At 29.0% G+C, this 14738-nt stretch overlaps 2 protein-coding genes across 2 annotated transcripts; one reads left to right on the plus strand and one right to left on the minus strand.

Moving 5' to 3' along the window:
• Positions 1 to 384: 384 nt before the first annotated feature.
• LOC108335052 (cytochrome P450 78A5) lies at positions 385 to 2582 on the minus strand. The gene is made up of 2 exons (XM_017570972.2): positions 1533 to 2582; positions 385 to 1202 (listed from the first exon to the last, which is right to left on the minus strand). The coding sequence occupies exons 1-2, from the start codon at positions 2478 to 2480 to the stop codon at positions 594 to 596; spliced, it is 1557 nt and encodes a 518-aa protein (XP_017426461.2). The 5' UTR covers positions 2481 to 2582; the 3' UTR covers positions 385 to 593.
• Positions 2583 to 11977: 9395 nt separating this feature from the next.
• LOC108334930 (scarecrow-like protein 14) lies at positions 11978 to 14505 on the plus strand. The gene is made up of 2 exons (XM_017570851.1): positions 11978 to 12105; positions 14175 to 14505. Exons 1-2 carry the CDS (start codon positions 11978 to 11980, stop codon positions 14503 to 14505), a joined length of 459 nt encoding a protein of 152 aa, XP_017426340.1.
• Positions 14506 to 14738: the final 233 nt, after the last annotated feature.

Here is a 14738-nt window from a genome sequence, read left to right on the forward strand (position 1 = left end):
TACCTTTAATACCAAATAAAGATCTCCAACAATCAACTTTATACCTTTTATAACTTACAAATCTCATTTGAAATGGAATCATTTACAAATCCCAAACGTTTAAGAGAGAATTAAAATCCAACTCCTTCTGACTACTTCATTGGGTGTTTTATATACTACCACATATCTAAAACCAAATTGAATAGTTCGAAATATTCTTATACTAAGTGTTTATTTATACAATTTTAATAGAGTGAAAAACTTTGATTAAAATCACTAAATTACCACACGAAAAAAAATATTTTATTTAGTATCATTTTTATTAGAGTGAAAAAACTTTTAATTAAAATATTACCTTACTACCATGAAAATAAAGAAGCTCAAGTCCATATACAAAACCACACATAGAAAACAACATTCATTCAATTAGAAAGTTTTACTGACAAAACCACCAACTTCTCAACCTCTCCAACAATTAACAACCTCCAAAACCTACTATTAAACCCTAGGAACAAAGACAACAGAACATCACATAAAAGACATTAACTAAACCCTATTTCATTACTACTAAATAAAAACAATACAAGAACACAGCAAACTTTCTAATGAAGTACTTAAACAGCAACCCTAGGCACAACTTTGCAAGACAGTGGCTTCTTCATCTCCATGGAAAGCTTGAGTCGCTCTTCCAAATCCACAGCACCATCATCAGAAGCAACCCATTCAAAACTCTGAAGGAGCTGAGCAAGCCAGAGATGAACAGAGGCCAAGCCCATGGCCTTCCCAGGACACACTCTTCTCCCAGACCCAAATGGAGCCAACCTCAAATCATTTCCCATTATGCTCACATCCTCCTCAATGAACCGCTCCGGTTTGAACTTCTCCGGTTCAGCCCACACCCTCTCGTCGTGCGTGATTGCCCACATGTTCACCATCGCCGTCGTGCCCTTTGGAATGTGCTTGTCTCCCACAGTCACATCATGCACCGCCAAACGAGCCCACGACAGCAAAGGGCCCGGTGGGTGCACCCTTAGAGCCTCCTTCACAATGCACTGAAGGTATTGCAGGTTCGGAATGTCTGCATCAGAAACCAGTCTTGAGGATCCGCACACACTGTCTATTTCGCTTTGAGCCTTTGCTTGTATCTCAGGGTGGAGAACCATCCTCGCCAAAATCCACTCCAGTAGAATTGCCACTGTGTCTGTTCCCCTGAAAATCATTTCCTGAGATCCACTCCCAAGTTAGAACACCATAGAATAATCAAAATAATACTTAAATCTAAATGTACTAATATGTCTTTAATTAGAAAATAAATCTCAATCTTCATGTTTATTTCGAAAAATCTTCTGTTTCTTATTCTTTTCTCAGATCTTTTTGATTCTCTTGATAAAAATACATTGATAACTGACATGCAAACATAAATATAAACAAATCAAAGCTTCATTTCAAATTTACTGTGACAATTCATCAACATGCAAAACGAGAACAAACAAGTCCTCTAGAAAACCATTACTATGACGTGACATCAAAAGGAAAGATGATAAATCACTTACCCAAAGCACTGCAATCATATCAGCCTGGCTGAGTTTGTTTTCGTTTTCCAAATCAAGCAACACATCAACGAAATCAGACATCGCTTCATCTTTCACATACTCACCCTTCTCCCTCTTCACCCTATGTTCCTCAATGATCTTCCCAACAAAAGTATTAACCTTTTCAACCAAATTCCTGCACCTCTTCCTCACACCCTGCAAATCCAACCACCCCAGCAACGGAAAATGGTCGCTCCAGTTAAACACACCCAAAAGCTCATACCCTTCACTCACCAACGCCTCAAGCTCAGTCCCCTCACCCTCATAAAACCCATAACACTTCCCAAAAACGGTCATTATTACATTGTTCAACGACCCCAAATGAAGTACCTTTCTAACCTCCACGTGTCTGTTCTCACTCATAACCTTTTTCAGTTCTTCTACTATTTTCAACCCCACCTCACATCGGAACCCTTGGAATCCGGCTATTCTCTTTGGAGAAAAGAGGTGGAGAGCGGATATTCTCCTCAGGTTCCTCCAGTACTCTCCGTATGGTGCGAACCCCATAGCACGATAAAACAGAAGCTCGTAAGCAGATTCCTTCACCGGTCTATCAGCAAAACCAGTACTCCCCAGAATCTCCTTAGCAGTTTCTGGTTCGCTGGAAATAACAAACCGGGTTAAGCCGATGGAGAAAGCCATGAGCTTCTCCGCACTGTGGGAGCGAGCCAGTTTGGCCAACTCCCGGTGAGGAGTTAAACCGGTAAAGACTCCGAGCAGGGCCGTTACTGGACCAGGGATAATGGTTCGGGCCGATGACTTGGACAGAGCCCAGGCAAGGCCCCCAGGAGTAAGGAAAATGGTGAAAAGGAAAGTGAAGAGGATAACACACAGAACTGCTTGAACAGAGAGAACGGGAAGTTGAACAAGTTCAGGAAAGAACAAAAGGTGATGAAAATCTGGTGACATTTTTTGGTTGTGGTGTTGTGGATGTGAAAAGAAAATGATAGAGAAAAAAAGGACAGAGATGCAAGAGAGATGAAGAGAAAGTTATGCTGGAAGGAAGGAGTCCTGAATGGTATGAAAGGTTACTGGGTTACTAGTTATATAGAAGGTGGATGAGTGGTGTGGTTAAAACATTCATTAACCATGGTTAAACAGAATAACAAGACCACATATAAAGTGTCTGGGAAATCATGTTATAAAAAAAATACTAACCCAACTTTCATCTTTATATTCATTTTTTAAAATTATTTTAAAACTTAATTAATTTATTATAAATAATTATAAATAATTTGTGATTATATTACTTTTATTTATTTTCTTAAAAAATAATGATAGACAAATAAAGAAATACTAGAGGTTTCATGTATTCATAAATACAATATTTCTCTTATAATTTGAACATCTGATTTTGATTGATAAATGAATGCAAATTTGTAGTATTCATTATGTATTATATTTTAATTTAATGCTAATTTATAATAAAAAAAATAGTGCATTATAAATTTGATAAATTATTAATAAGATTATGATTATTATTTTTAATTTTTGTAAGTATTTATTAATATTAATTTTTAATTAAATTCATAATCTAAGAGAAATGTATCCTGCTATATTTTTGTTTTCTTAATTATTAGACTATAGTACGATGAAAAATAATTTAAAATACTTTAAGACTCAATTGAAAATATCAAGAATTAAATCAATAGTTTAAATTGGCAGAAAAATTCATTCTCATTTTGAATTTAATTTAAAGTAAAATAAGACAATATATATATATATATATATATATATATATATATATATATATATATATATATATATATATATAATTATGGACTTGTGGTTATGTTAACTTCTATTTCGATTTACTCCACCCAAATCGTTATAATTTTGATTTTAAATTTTTTCTGTTTTTTTATTGCTTTTCATGTTTCTCATATTTTTTAAACAAAATTATACATTGACAAGAAAGGAGTTTTAAATAACTTTTGATGTGATTGTTTTAATAAAAGAAAATGTATATAGTAAAAATAAATTCGTATTAAATGATATAAAACATTATTAAAATAATAGTGTTGAAAGTTGTCATATAAGCATGAGGAGAAAGAAGGTTGGGGGATGTATCATGTGTTTTATTCTTTCTTTCATTTGGTAATCATACATGTTTCGTGATAATAGTCAATTCGGTTATTCAATTTTTTTTCTTGCACATGAGATTATTATATATATTTAAATACAAGTAATTTTAGTTTTATAGTTAAGTAAATATAATTAAAATCATAATTTTTTTAAAATGGTCTATTATATCCTATTGTTATTAATATTAAATATTCAATCTGCTTTATATTTTAAAATATTGAGTATGAGAGTTAATTTTTATTTACTGTATTCTTACTAAGATTTTAAGAATTTATAAAACATATAAGCTTATGTTTTGTAATGATAATTATATTGTTAATCATTTGTAAAAAAAAGTACTTATACATGAATCATATGCTTAAATAATCATATTTAAGTAACTTTTGGTATAATTGTATTGGTAAGATGTGTATGTACAATCTTGATTTATAAGAAATTAACTTTTTAAATTGGAATAAGTTCAATTCAACCTAATATATCATTTAATTATCAAAATTTATTAACATGTTGTCGAAAATATTTATTAAATAATAATATATTAACTAAATAATCAATTAATAAAATCTATCGTTTTACATTCTCAAAAAATCGTATATTGGATAATTATATAATATTGTTAATATCCAAAAAATTAATTTGGTGTTGAGTGATGCCCGAGACTATCTTGCAATAATAATGACTTTCTCGTTTTCAAACTCAGGACATCATTTTGGGCTATTCATTTCTTATTAAACAAATTTTGTCCAACTACAAAATTAAATTTATAATTTAACCATTTAAGATAATTTATTTACTTCTTTTAACAGCAGAAAACATGAAATAATATTCATAAAATAATATAGCACAATAATAAGACAAGACAATTTTATTAAGTGCATGAAAGATTAACCTAATTTGTAAGATAATTATTCCTTAATTTTTATTATTTAGAAGAGAATAATGTTAAATTTTAATATTTAATTACAAGAAAAATAAATAAACAAGCATTTTTGGATATTCACATATTATAAATTGGTATCTTTAATTAATTATTTTTGTACAAACATTTATTCTCTCACATTAAAGTTTAAGTTTATAATGATTTTGAATATTTTTAATTAAGTTTTTATTGAAATATATAACTTACTAAGTATTTAAAAATTTTATATGATATAATTAAGTTGATATTGTCAATTTTTTAATTAACTAGGTAATATTAAATGTAATCTTGTCTTGATAAGTGATTTTTATTGACATTTATTATTTTTATTGAAAACATACATGTTAATGATATCTTTATGTAATATGAATTATAATATCTGATTTAATTTGTCTTATTTAATTAATGGATTTAAGAATTGAAGGTGGGATGATTCATAACCTATCAATAATAACATTTTATTAGTTTCTTTTATATTTATTTTAAAAGATTTGTATTAAAATGATTTATTTATTCAAATTACGTAAATTGATAATTTAAAAAAATACTATAATATTATCTAATAATATTGAAATAATTTGAATGTTTAATTTATTTGTTTGTTAAATTATATAGATTGAGACTTTAATTTTAATTATTATTTTAATAATAATGTTTGTTAAAATACATAAACACTTTGATTATATTGTTAAAAAATAACAAGTCAAATTAATTCATTTTAGTATATTTAAAATAAAAATATAAAATAAATTAGAATAACAAAGTATTTTCAAGTGAAGCAAAACAACTAATTTACTAACTTCTCATGGGTGTCAAGTTGCAAAATATTTAATTAATAAAAAATGAGTTATATTGAATTGACTAAATAATAAAATATTTTTATTCGAATAAAACTTATGGAAATAACTAGAATTTCAAAATTAAAATTAGCAATGTGAAAAGAAAATATTATTGCTTGCTAACTGTTTATCAGTCTTTGTACCTCTAATATTACTGAATTATAAAACTGTAATGAGATTTATTCACTAGTTTACTATGTGTTCTTATTCTATACTAATTAATATTTTCTTAGTATGATGAACTTCAATTTTTAAGTATACGATCTTAAATTCAATCATTGCTTTAAACTTTAGAATTTAAAGTAAGAATTTAAAAATATTTTTTCAAAATTCTCTTTTCAACCACAAAAAGATATCTTAACTTCAACTTTAATAGTACGTTTATAAAAGAAATATTATTTAGAGTAATGTTGGCATCAGTGTTCACAAACTGCAACCATAAAAAAAATGGATTTTATGCAAAAACAGTTGAGTGATCAGATAATTCATGTTTATTAAAAATGAGTTTTTTACTATTAAGTAGACCCGAGGACAATGACTCTTAATCATAAGCATATAATATAAGTTAATGTCATTAATGTAAATAACCTTCTTTTTATTTGATAACATTGTCATACTTCCAAAGCTTATATCACTTTAATTTGACTTGTACATAAAAAATATATTATAACTACATTTATATAATCTACCATCAAAATAATTTTCATAATATAATCGCACACAGAGGTATGATTGTGATTAGTTACAGCAAAATCTCATCTTTAAGAAATGGTACAGAAAAAAGTCAATTAATTATGTATTTATATTTAATATTTAATATTTACTTGTGTCCCTTTCCACAAAGAGAAATTGCTATTGAATGTTTCACAAATGGAAAACCATCACTGTCAATGATTTGTCTTCTTTTGCATTTCTATTCTTTTCACATTAAAACCTCTGTCTTATGCTCTCTTTTTTATGGTTATCATTATAAATTATTCATTAATATTGTTAATTAGTTCATTGGTATTCCTATAATTTTAGAGTATACAGTTAAACTAATTATGCAAAAAGGCAACTAGAACCATACAGGAATATTCCACCAACATGATAAAGAAGTTATAAGTAATGGCTAAATTAAGTAGCTTAAAAGTAAATAATTGCTTTTTAATTTTGTAGAGGATTAAATTATTCCAACATGTCATACATACTATATTCACTTTTGGTTAGGATAAAATTATTTTTAAAGAACATAATTTGAGTCGTATCAAAAAGTTGTCAGCATTATTGAGTAAAAATGTGTTTAGTAGTTTAGATTATAAAGAAAAAAATAATCCTAATAAAAAACAACAGTATAAATTCCCTTTCTTATTTAATATATATAATCAATAATTAATTACTATCAATATTCAATTATTTTTATTGAAGGTTTTTCTAGGGCAAAGATTAATTATGTTTATGATATATCACCAATGAAAAAAAAAACTTTTAATGTATGTTATTTTGGGTTTTTAACGTTTGATTCCTCCTCGACGTTATATTGGGAAATGTTAAATTGACGTCGGATTACATGTGGCCAAATGTTGCAATAGACGTTAGTCCTCGATGTATCCGACGTTTAGCGCGCTGAGCGCGTTTTTGCCAAGCTCAACGAGAAAATCCAGAGATTTGACTCTCTAATGAAATAAACGTCGGATGAACACTGATAGACGTCATTTAGATGTCAGATGTGCACTAATCAACATCCAAGTTGTGTTTTTTTTCCTAAAAATAAATTTATTTTTACAATAAAATCACACCTGAAAAACAAAAAAATGATTTCGGCACATGAAAATATTATATATTCTATTCATTTCAAATGAACAAGGTACTAAACAATCTAAAAAACAATCCAAAACTTAAACTATCAAAACTTAAACTTAAGCTAATTAATGTTCAACAACAACAAAAGTCTTCCTAAAGGCATGAGCATGAGTCCTAAATCCATCTCTGCAGAAGATAAGTTGTTCATTCTTGTCTTATCTTCTTAATTGTGTCCTCTGATATAGGAGATGTATTCTTGAAGCGCCGTAAAATCAAAACGAATTCATTATGTTTGCATATGTTCAAAGCTAAATTTCATTTGTAATGTATGGAAGGTAAGTATCATTACCTCAATCCAGTCATATGTAATGTTAGCTCAAATGATGGTTTTCATCCAAGACATGACATAGTAGCCACATTTTCATGAATCTAGTTGCTTGTTACACTAAAATGACAAATTAAATAGTCACATATGTAAATCATACAATAACATATAAAATGAATAAGAACTATAAATGAATTACCACCTTTGGATACGGGATTTGAACTAACTGACCTCTGGGTTTACCCATACCTCTATTTACATTAAAAACATAGGGTAATATTAATATAACTATATTCATCATAAAAATTTAAGTTCAACTTGGATTTAAAACATTTGAAACATAAAAAGAAAAACACTTACCTTGTAGTATGTTTTTCAAGTCATTTTTCATCCTCTTATGCAGGGAACAAAACCATAAAATTTTGCATTGTCTTGGAATGATGACCATCAATTGCCAATGAGACCTATCATAAATCACAAATAGTACTAATTAAGTAAACTTTAATCGAATTTTACATTTTATAACGCATACCCATCAATGTATGGCACAAGGTATATGTTTCTATTTGACTCAATTATCCATTTTTTTCATACTCATCAATCATTATGCATACTCAATCATACACATCAATGATTATGCATACTCAATAAACAATGTTTAACACAAAAACTAAAAATGACGTCACCAATAACCAATATCCATTGAATAAAATTCATATATTCAAATTCCAATTACATATCAAAACTAAAATTAACATATAAAATAACAAATAACTCATAACCAATATGCAATATCATATTCTATAACTAAAACAAATAATCAACCAAAATACTAACCTTTGAAAAACGGTTGAAAATGGAAATCACCGAATGAAAATGGGAACAAGAGAAGTAGAATGGGCACAAGCAAACAATGGAGAGGGAAAGCGTCACCACAGAGGCTTGCGAAATCGCGCACAAGAACTACACCAAAAGGCCAACGAAAACAAATTTTAATCGGTATATATGATTTTAAATGTAATATAATCGATGGAAAATAATTTTAATTGGTGAAAAGTGAAAACAAACTTACCTTCACACATTAATGACGAGAGGAGCGGTGAGAGGAAGAAGATGAAAGGTACGTGAGTGAAATCACGAAATTGCTGATGTGGAAAAGGGTAGATGACGTGGCAACTCTCTTTATATCCCAAAATATAATTCTTAAAATTGCCCTGAAAATAATAATGAAAATAATAAAGCTCAGATAATTCAAATTAATTAAAATATAAATTTTTGGTCAAATTAAGTCCAAATAGAAAAACTATGAAAATATTGGACAGTTAAACATAATTCACTAATTAAATTCGGTGCGGAAAGCTAAGTGAATAAGACAAAATAATGATTCATCAAAATAAATCACTCTTAGTGTTTTGCACTCTTAAGCAAAATCAAGACGCAGATTAAAAAATAATTCGGAAGACATCAAGATAGTGAAACAACAGAAGGACACAAAAACAAAAAGACACACAAGTAAACAAATAACTTTACACAATCCTCATATTCGTGGAAATGATCCAAGCCTTTTAAGACAAGGCAAAATAATCAATAAGCTCAATAGGTGAATCAAAAGCAACAGAACCTTGCAAAGATGCACTATCACTATATCTCTCAAGTGTCTAGGGTAAATAATTTCAACTCAATGTACGCAAGAAAGCAAACAACAAATAGACTTGACAAACTTCTAATATCAACACTCAAAACATATGCATGTTCAAATTAAAATGTCTTTTCATGGTTGTAAAAGGGCCAAGGACAAGGGAGGATAAAATATATATGAGAAGCTATAAACCAAAAGGAATAGAGGATCAACCACTCATTCATGATCATATTCATCAACCATAAATATGCGTATACACATCTCAATTAATCACTTTATAACAATCATCATTAACATCACATACTCAAGGTATTTCAGGTATAAAATTATTTACAATATTCTCGAAACCACAACCACACCACAACATAATTTTCTTCATATTAGCTCGGTACACACATTGGGCATGGAAAACAATTTGGAAACCCTCACCAACAGCTCCGTAAGGGTTTAAAATCCCCCAAAATGACCTAAACAATGTTTAAAACTACCATCCCGAACCCTGAATTCGATATCACAAACCACATAGTCATTGTCAGACAACTCGTATCCCCAAACGACTCATTCCCAGACGATTAAAAATCAATCGATTAAAAATGAAGATATCGCATCAATGGACCCTCAAACAGTCTCTCATCTTTCGATATATGAGTAGGGACTTAAAATTTCTATAGAGAAGGAAGATAAAGTTTTAAAGAAAAAACTTTTAAAGAGGTTAAACTCCTTAGATAATGAAACTCCTAATTAAAAATTCTATTTATACAGTTGATATTTTTGAAAATAAAATAAAAGAGTATCATTATTTAAAAGACTTATGCTACATCTAATACTCTATTTTGAAGGGTGGGATATAGTTCTTGTAATATAAAAAATTTAAATTCTTTAATTTTATAAAATCAAGTAACTCTCGTGAATTTTTATAATTTCAATTTCTTTAAAATTATATAAAAGATATTCTTCTTATAAACTATTTTAGATTTTTTGTAAAAGTAAACTACTCAAAGAATTTTCCATCTAAAACTTTTTGTGGTGAAAAAAAAAAGAGAGAATTTAAAACAGAAAAAATGAACAAAAAATTAAAAGTAAAATAAAAGCTAAAAGTTCTGACTTAAGTTAATTTCAAAAATATAATAAGAACTGAAATAGATTTTAAATTAAAACATAAAATATTAATATATAAATTACAAATCTTAATTAAAATGTAAATATTCACACATTGTTAAAGCGCGCTGAAATTTAACTTTCTCCATCTCTCTTTCCCTTTTGTATATAAAAAACACAGCTCTTTATTGTTCTTTGGAAATCACAGTATTCGCACCTTTACCTAAAAACAAGTGTTTATTTTCTCGGTTTTCCATGCTTTCACGATGGTAAACGTTAGGCACACTTGAAGCAAGCAACAGTATCAATCATAACTGCATGCACGCTACCTACAAGAGTGTGATCGATGAGTTTTAATGTTATTTTTAAATCTTTTATTGGAATTTTTATCTTAATATCAAAGAAGTTTTATAAAACTATATTTTAATTAAAATTAACGTTTGGTTTATATGTATAACCAAATCTTATTTAAAATCTATATCTTAAATATTGATGTTAATGGAAGCATGAGCTAAGTGGTGAATTTCTCAACATAGGAATGTCCGTCTAATGGAGAATTATGTTTTCTATGTGTATTGGGATTATATTGCACACGTGAATGCTTCATTATGATGACATGACAAGCATAAGAAAACTGAAAAAGAGAAAGCATAGAAAATAGCTTGCCAAGGAACAGTGAAGAAGGAAACGCCGGCAAGTGGCAACCATGCATTGTGATGACACAGGAAATAAGCAAAACCCCAGAAAAAAATTAATAATAGAGACCACGCCTCAAACAAAACCCCAGCCATTGGTTTTTGTTTTACTGTCATACTTTCTGGTGTTTTCTTAATAAAAATTATATTTGAGATTATACATTTTCAAAAGTTATATTATTAGTGTTATTTAGTTATTTTTATTATTAGTTATGTTTTCTTGTTATAACTTCAGAGAAAAAAAGGAATAATTATGAAATGTGATTAATGACTTAAACAAAGAAATAAAATTATAATTATTATGATTTTATCTTATATATTGTTATTTCCTATTTTTATTCCTTACTGATTAATTATGCAATTAGTTTTTTTGGTTTATGTTATTCTCTAACAACTACATAATCTCTTTTTTTTTGTTATTTTTGACAACCTTAAGTAATATTATTTTAATTTAAAATCTCAATATATTATTATATTAATAAAATGGGCTATAAAAGAGTAATATTTTTAAGAGTGTGAAAATATATTTTTTGGTTTATTTCATTCTAACATGTGCTATTTAGTGCAGAAAAAGAATATTGAGTAATACTTTTCAATCAAACAACTTAGTTTGTTTTATTTTAAATACTTTCCATGGGAAACTAAGGTGAGATTGTTTAACTGATCTGTTTTCTCATAATAGTTTAGTTATAATTTAAAATAAATGAAAATTGTGTAAAACTTTCAGAATTTTGTTGCAAGGTTAACATTTCATTTGAATTCAACGGATATCATAATTTAAAATCTATTTTCATATGAAAACAAATCCTTGATAATCATGGTGAAAAAGATGCCCCACACCGACTGTCAAATCAGTTCATTATAATAAAAAAACAAATAAAGGTTAACGTTAAGAAAACATCGGTAACTAGCATAGAAAATGTGTTTTATTATTTATCAGCGAAGACCTGTTACTATTGGTACAGGAACATCGACATCAACAACGTGAAGATGAGGTGTTGGTATGATAACTAATAAAGTAGACATGAGATATGATATGATACTATGGTACAATGTGGTACAGTATGAACAGGTAATGATTCGTGAGCCCGAGAAACACCAAGGAGGTGATAACGGCGCCGTCCATAAAACCCAGCCTGTGAGTCCAACCACGTAACCTGTTTCTTCACTCTCTACCTAAGACCTATGTCTATGTGGTCCATTCTTTCGACTCCCCAGTTACACGTATAGGTCAGTTTTCACTTTCACCTTGTTCACTGTGCAACGTGCACGGTCATGCGCAACAGTAAAATATCGAATAGTATGTCACACTCACAACGGGTTACACTGTGTTCTTCCTGCACCTTGTTTCAACATGCACTTCTCAGAGTTATACTCCTCATTTAATAAAATCTGAAAAGATGTAAGGAATGATTTAATGATTTTTCATCTACCAACAACTCTTATTTTAGTATTAGTACCGTAACCCTTGCATGTACTCATCTCATTTCTCCACTGTTAAGTTTCTGCATGTACTTCCAATATTCCTTTCTTTTTTGTTAACTTTTTGTTACTAAATTATTTTGTATTTATTGTATATATTTTTTAAGTGTTAATTATTTTAACTTTTAATTTAATTTATAAGATGTATCTATTTATATAATGTTATATGCTATTTTTAAATTTAGTTTTATGTTGTTTTAGTTCTATGCTGGTTTAGTTTTATGCTTTTATTTAAGTGTTTTAGTTTTATGCTGTATTTTAGTTAATAAATAATACTTAGATAACTACAAATTATAACAACAACATTAAAAATTAAAAAATAAATTAAATAACAAAATAATAAATCAAAAATTAAAAATTAAAAATTTATGCATAATAAATATTATTTAAATAAATAAATAATTTAAAAAACATTAAAGATTAACCAACAAATATAAATTTCAAATGAATTATATTATAAATAATATTTAAATAAATATCAAATACAATAAAAATTAAAAATTAAAAAAATGTTAACAAATCAATAAAAAAAGTTTAAAAAACCACAAAACCACAACAAATTAAATTTAAATTAATAAACGAATAAAAACTAAAAAAATATACAACAAATAATTAAATAATAATTCATATTGAAAAATAAAATATCAATAAATAATTATAGATTAAAAAATTAACAAACAAATTTAAATTTTCGAAATTAAGAAAAATTAATTACATTAAAAATAAAATTTAAATAAATATCAAATATAAAAATAAAGCACAAATTATAAAATATTAACCGTAAAATATTTAATATTTAAATAAACTAATAGAAAAAATATAAAAAACAAATCAAATTCATAAAATAATTAAATATAATAAAGCAAATCAAAAGAAAAGAAGGAAAAGCTTGCCAGTAGTTTAAGCTGCAACAAAGTGTGAAACCGCACTTCCAAGGTAGACGCATTTCCAATTACGACGCGATATGAACAGCACTTCCAACTGTGACTAGATCACATTTCAAACTGCGACGAGCTCCCACGGAGAACTCTACAACCCCTCTTTCACTTCCAAATGTAGAGAGTTCTACAACTTCTCTTCCAACGCTGGCGTACTCTCAATCAGTGCGATTACTGAATCGACCTTCATCCCATCCAATCCAGAAATGCATGTATGCGGCAACAAGTGAGGGACGAGGGGAGGATGGGAAGAGCACTGCATGCGATAAGAGAGAAAAAAGGGGTGTATGCGGTAGAGAAGTAAGGTTTTGACATGAACACAGTTGAAATAATAAAGAAATAGGAAGGTGTAGGGTGATACTGGTGAGATGCAGGAAGAATCACTCCACGTTATAGTGAAATATAAATTACACTTGTTTTTTTATGGTTTAATACCCAATTTTGTCCTCAGTTTGGTTTGAAAATCTCAATTTAGTCCCTCATTAGAAAAATAATTGTAATCGATCCTTACTTATAAATTTGTGAGTCAAGTTAGTCCCTTCCGTTAAATATAAGCAAACGGAGTTAATGGGATGATGATGTGGCACTAGTTAGTGGTTAGGTGTCAAAACGCAATTGTGTGCGTGCTTACGTGTTGTTGAATTAGAGAAGTTTGGATTTTATTAGAAATTGGGTTTATTTTAATTGGGGATAAATTGGCAACAATTAGGATTTTTAATTAATTTATCGTCTATCAAAACGACTTGGGGGACCTCCCAAGCTGCGGATAACAGGGATAGAACTCCCACAACCTGGTTTCAGACCAGCAGAGATAGTCCAGCAGACGGGACGTCGCCTTGCAAGATACTATGATCGGTTTAAAGTTCCATTCGAGTTCAATGCCATTGCACAGAAATGGGAAACCATCAGAGTTGAGGAGTTGAAGATAAAGGAAAATGAACTTCTTGTAGTGAATACTATGTTTAGATTTCAGAATCTACTTGATGAGACAGTTGTGTTGAATAGTCCCCGGGATGCTGTTTTAAGTTTAGTAAGGAAGGCAAATCCCACTATCTTTATACATGGTACTGTCAATGGGAGCTACAATGCTCCATTCTTTGTAACATGGTTCCGGGAGGCCCTTTTCCATTAAATCTGAGTGTCTGTCCCAGCCAAACGTGCTTCAAGAGCATTTGCAAAGCAATGGGTCAGCCTCTGAGTCCCCTCACCCAGCGGAGAAGTATGTTGCCTTATCTGCTTCAGCAATTCATTAGCAGACACACGATCATCAGAAGAAACAGCTTGTGCACATAGAATCAACAATGTCCTCAGATCCAAAACTCCTTTTGTGTTGCCTTGCTTCTTAACACGGCTCTTCCCACCACC

Source organism: Vigna angularis, chromosome 10, assembly GCF_016808095.1.
Source record: "Vigna angularis cultivar LongXiaoDou No.4 chromosome 10, ASM1680809v1, whole genome shotgun sequence".
NCBI classification, from domain to species: domain Eukaryota; kingdom Viridiplantae; phylum Streptophyta; class Magnoliopsida; order Fabales; family Fabaceae; genus Vigna; species Vigna angularis.

Excerpts from the sequence above, each read along its gene's own strand:
- LOC108334930 (XM_017570851.1), top strand. The coding sequence starts at position 11,978 with ATGAGATATGATATGATACTATGGTACAATGTGGTACAGTATGAACAG. Across the intron at positions 12,106-14,174 it reads CAGCCTGTGAGTCCAACCAC|ACCAGCAGAGATAGTCCAGC; the intron begins GTAACCTGTTTC and ends ACCTGGTTTCAG.
- LOC108335052 (XM_017570972.2), bottom strand. The coding sequence starts at position 2,480 with ATGTCACCAGATTTTCATCACCTTTTGTTCTTTCCTGAACTTGTTCAA. Across the intron at positions 1,203-1,532 it reads ATATGATTGCAGTGCTTTGG|GAAATGATTTTCAGGGGAAC; the intron begins GTAAGTGATTTA and ends AGTGGATCTCAG.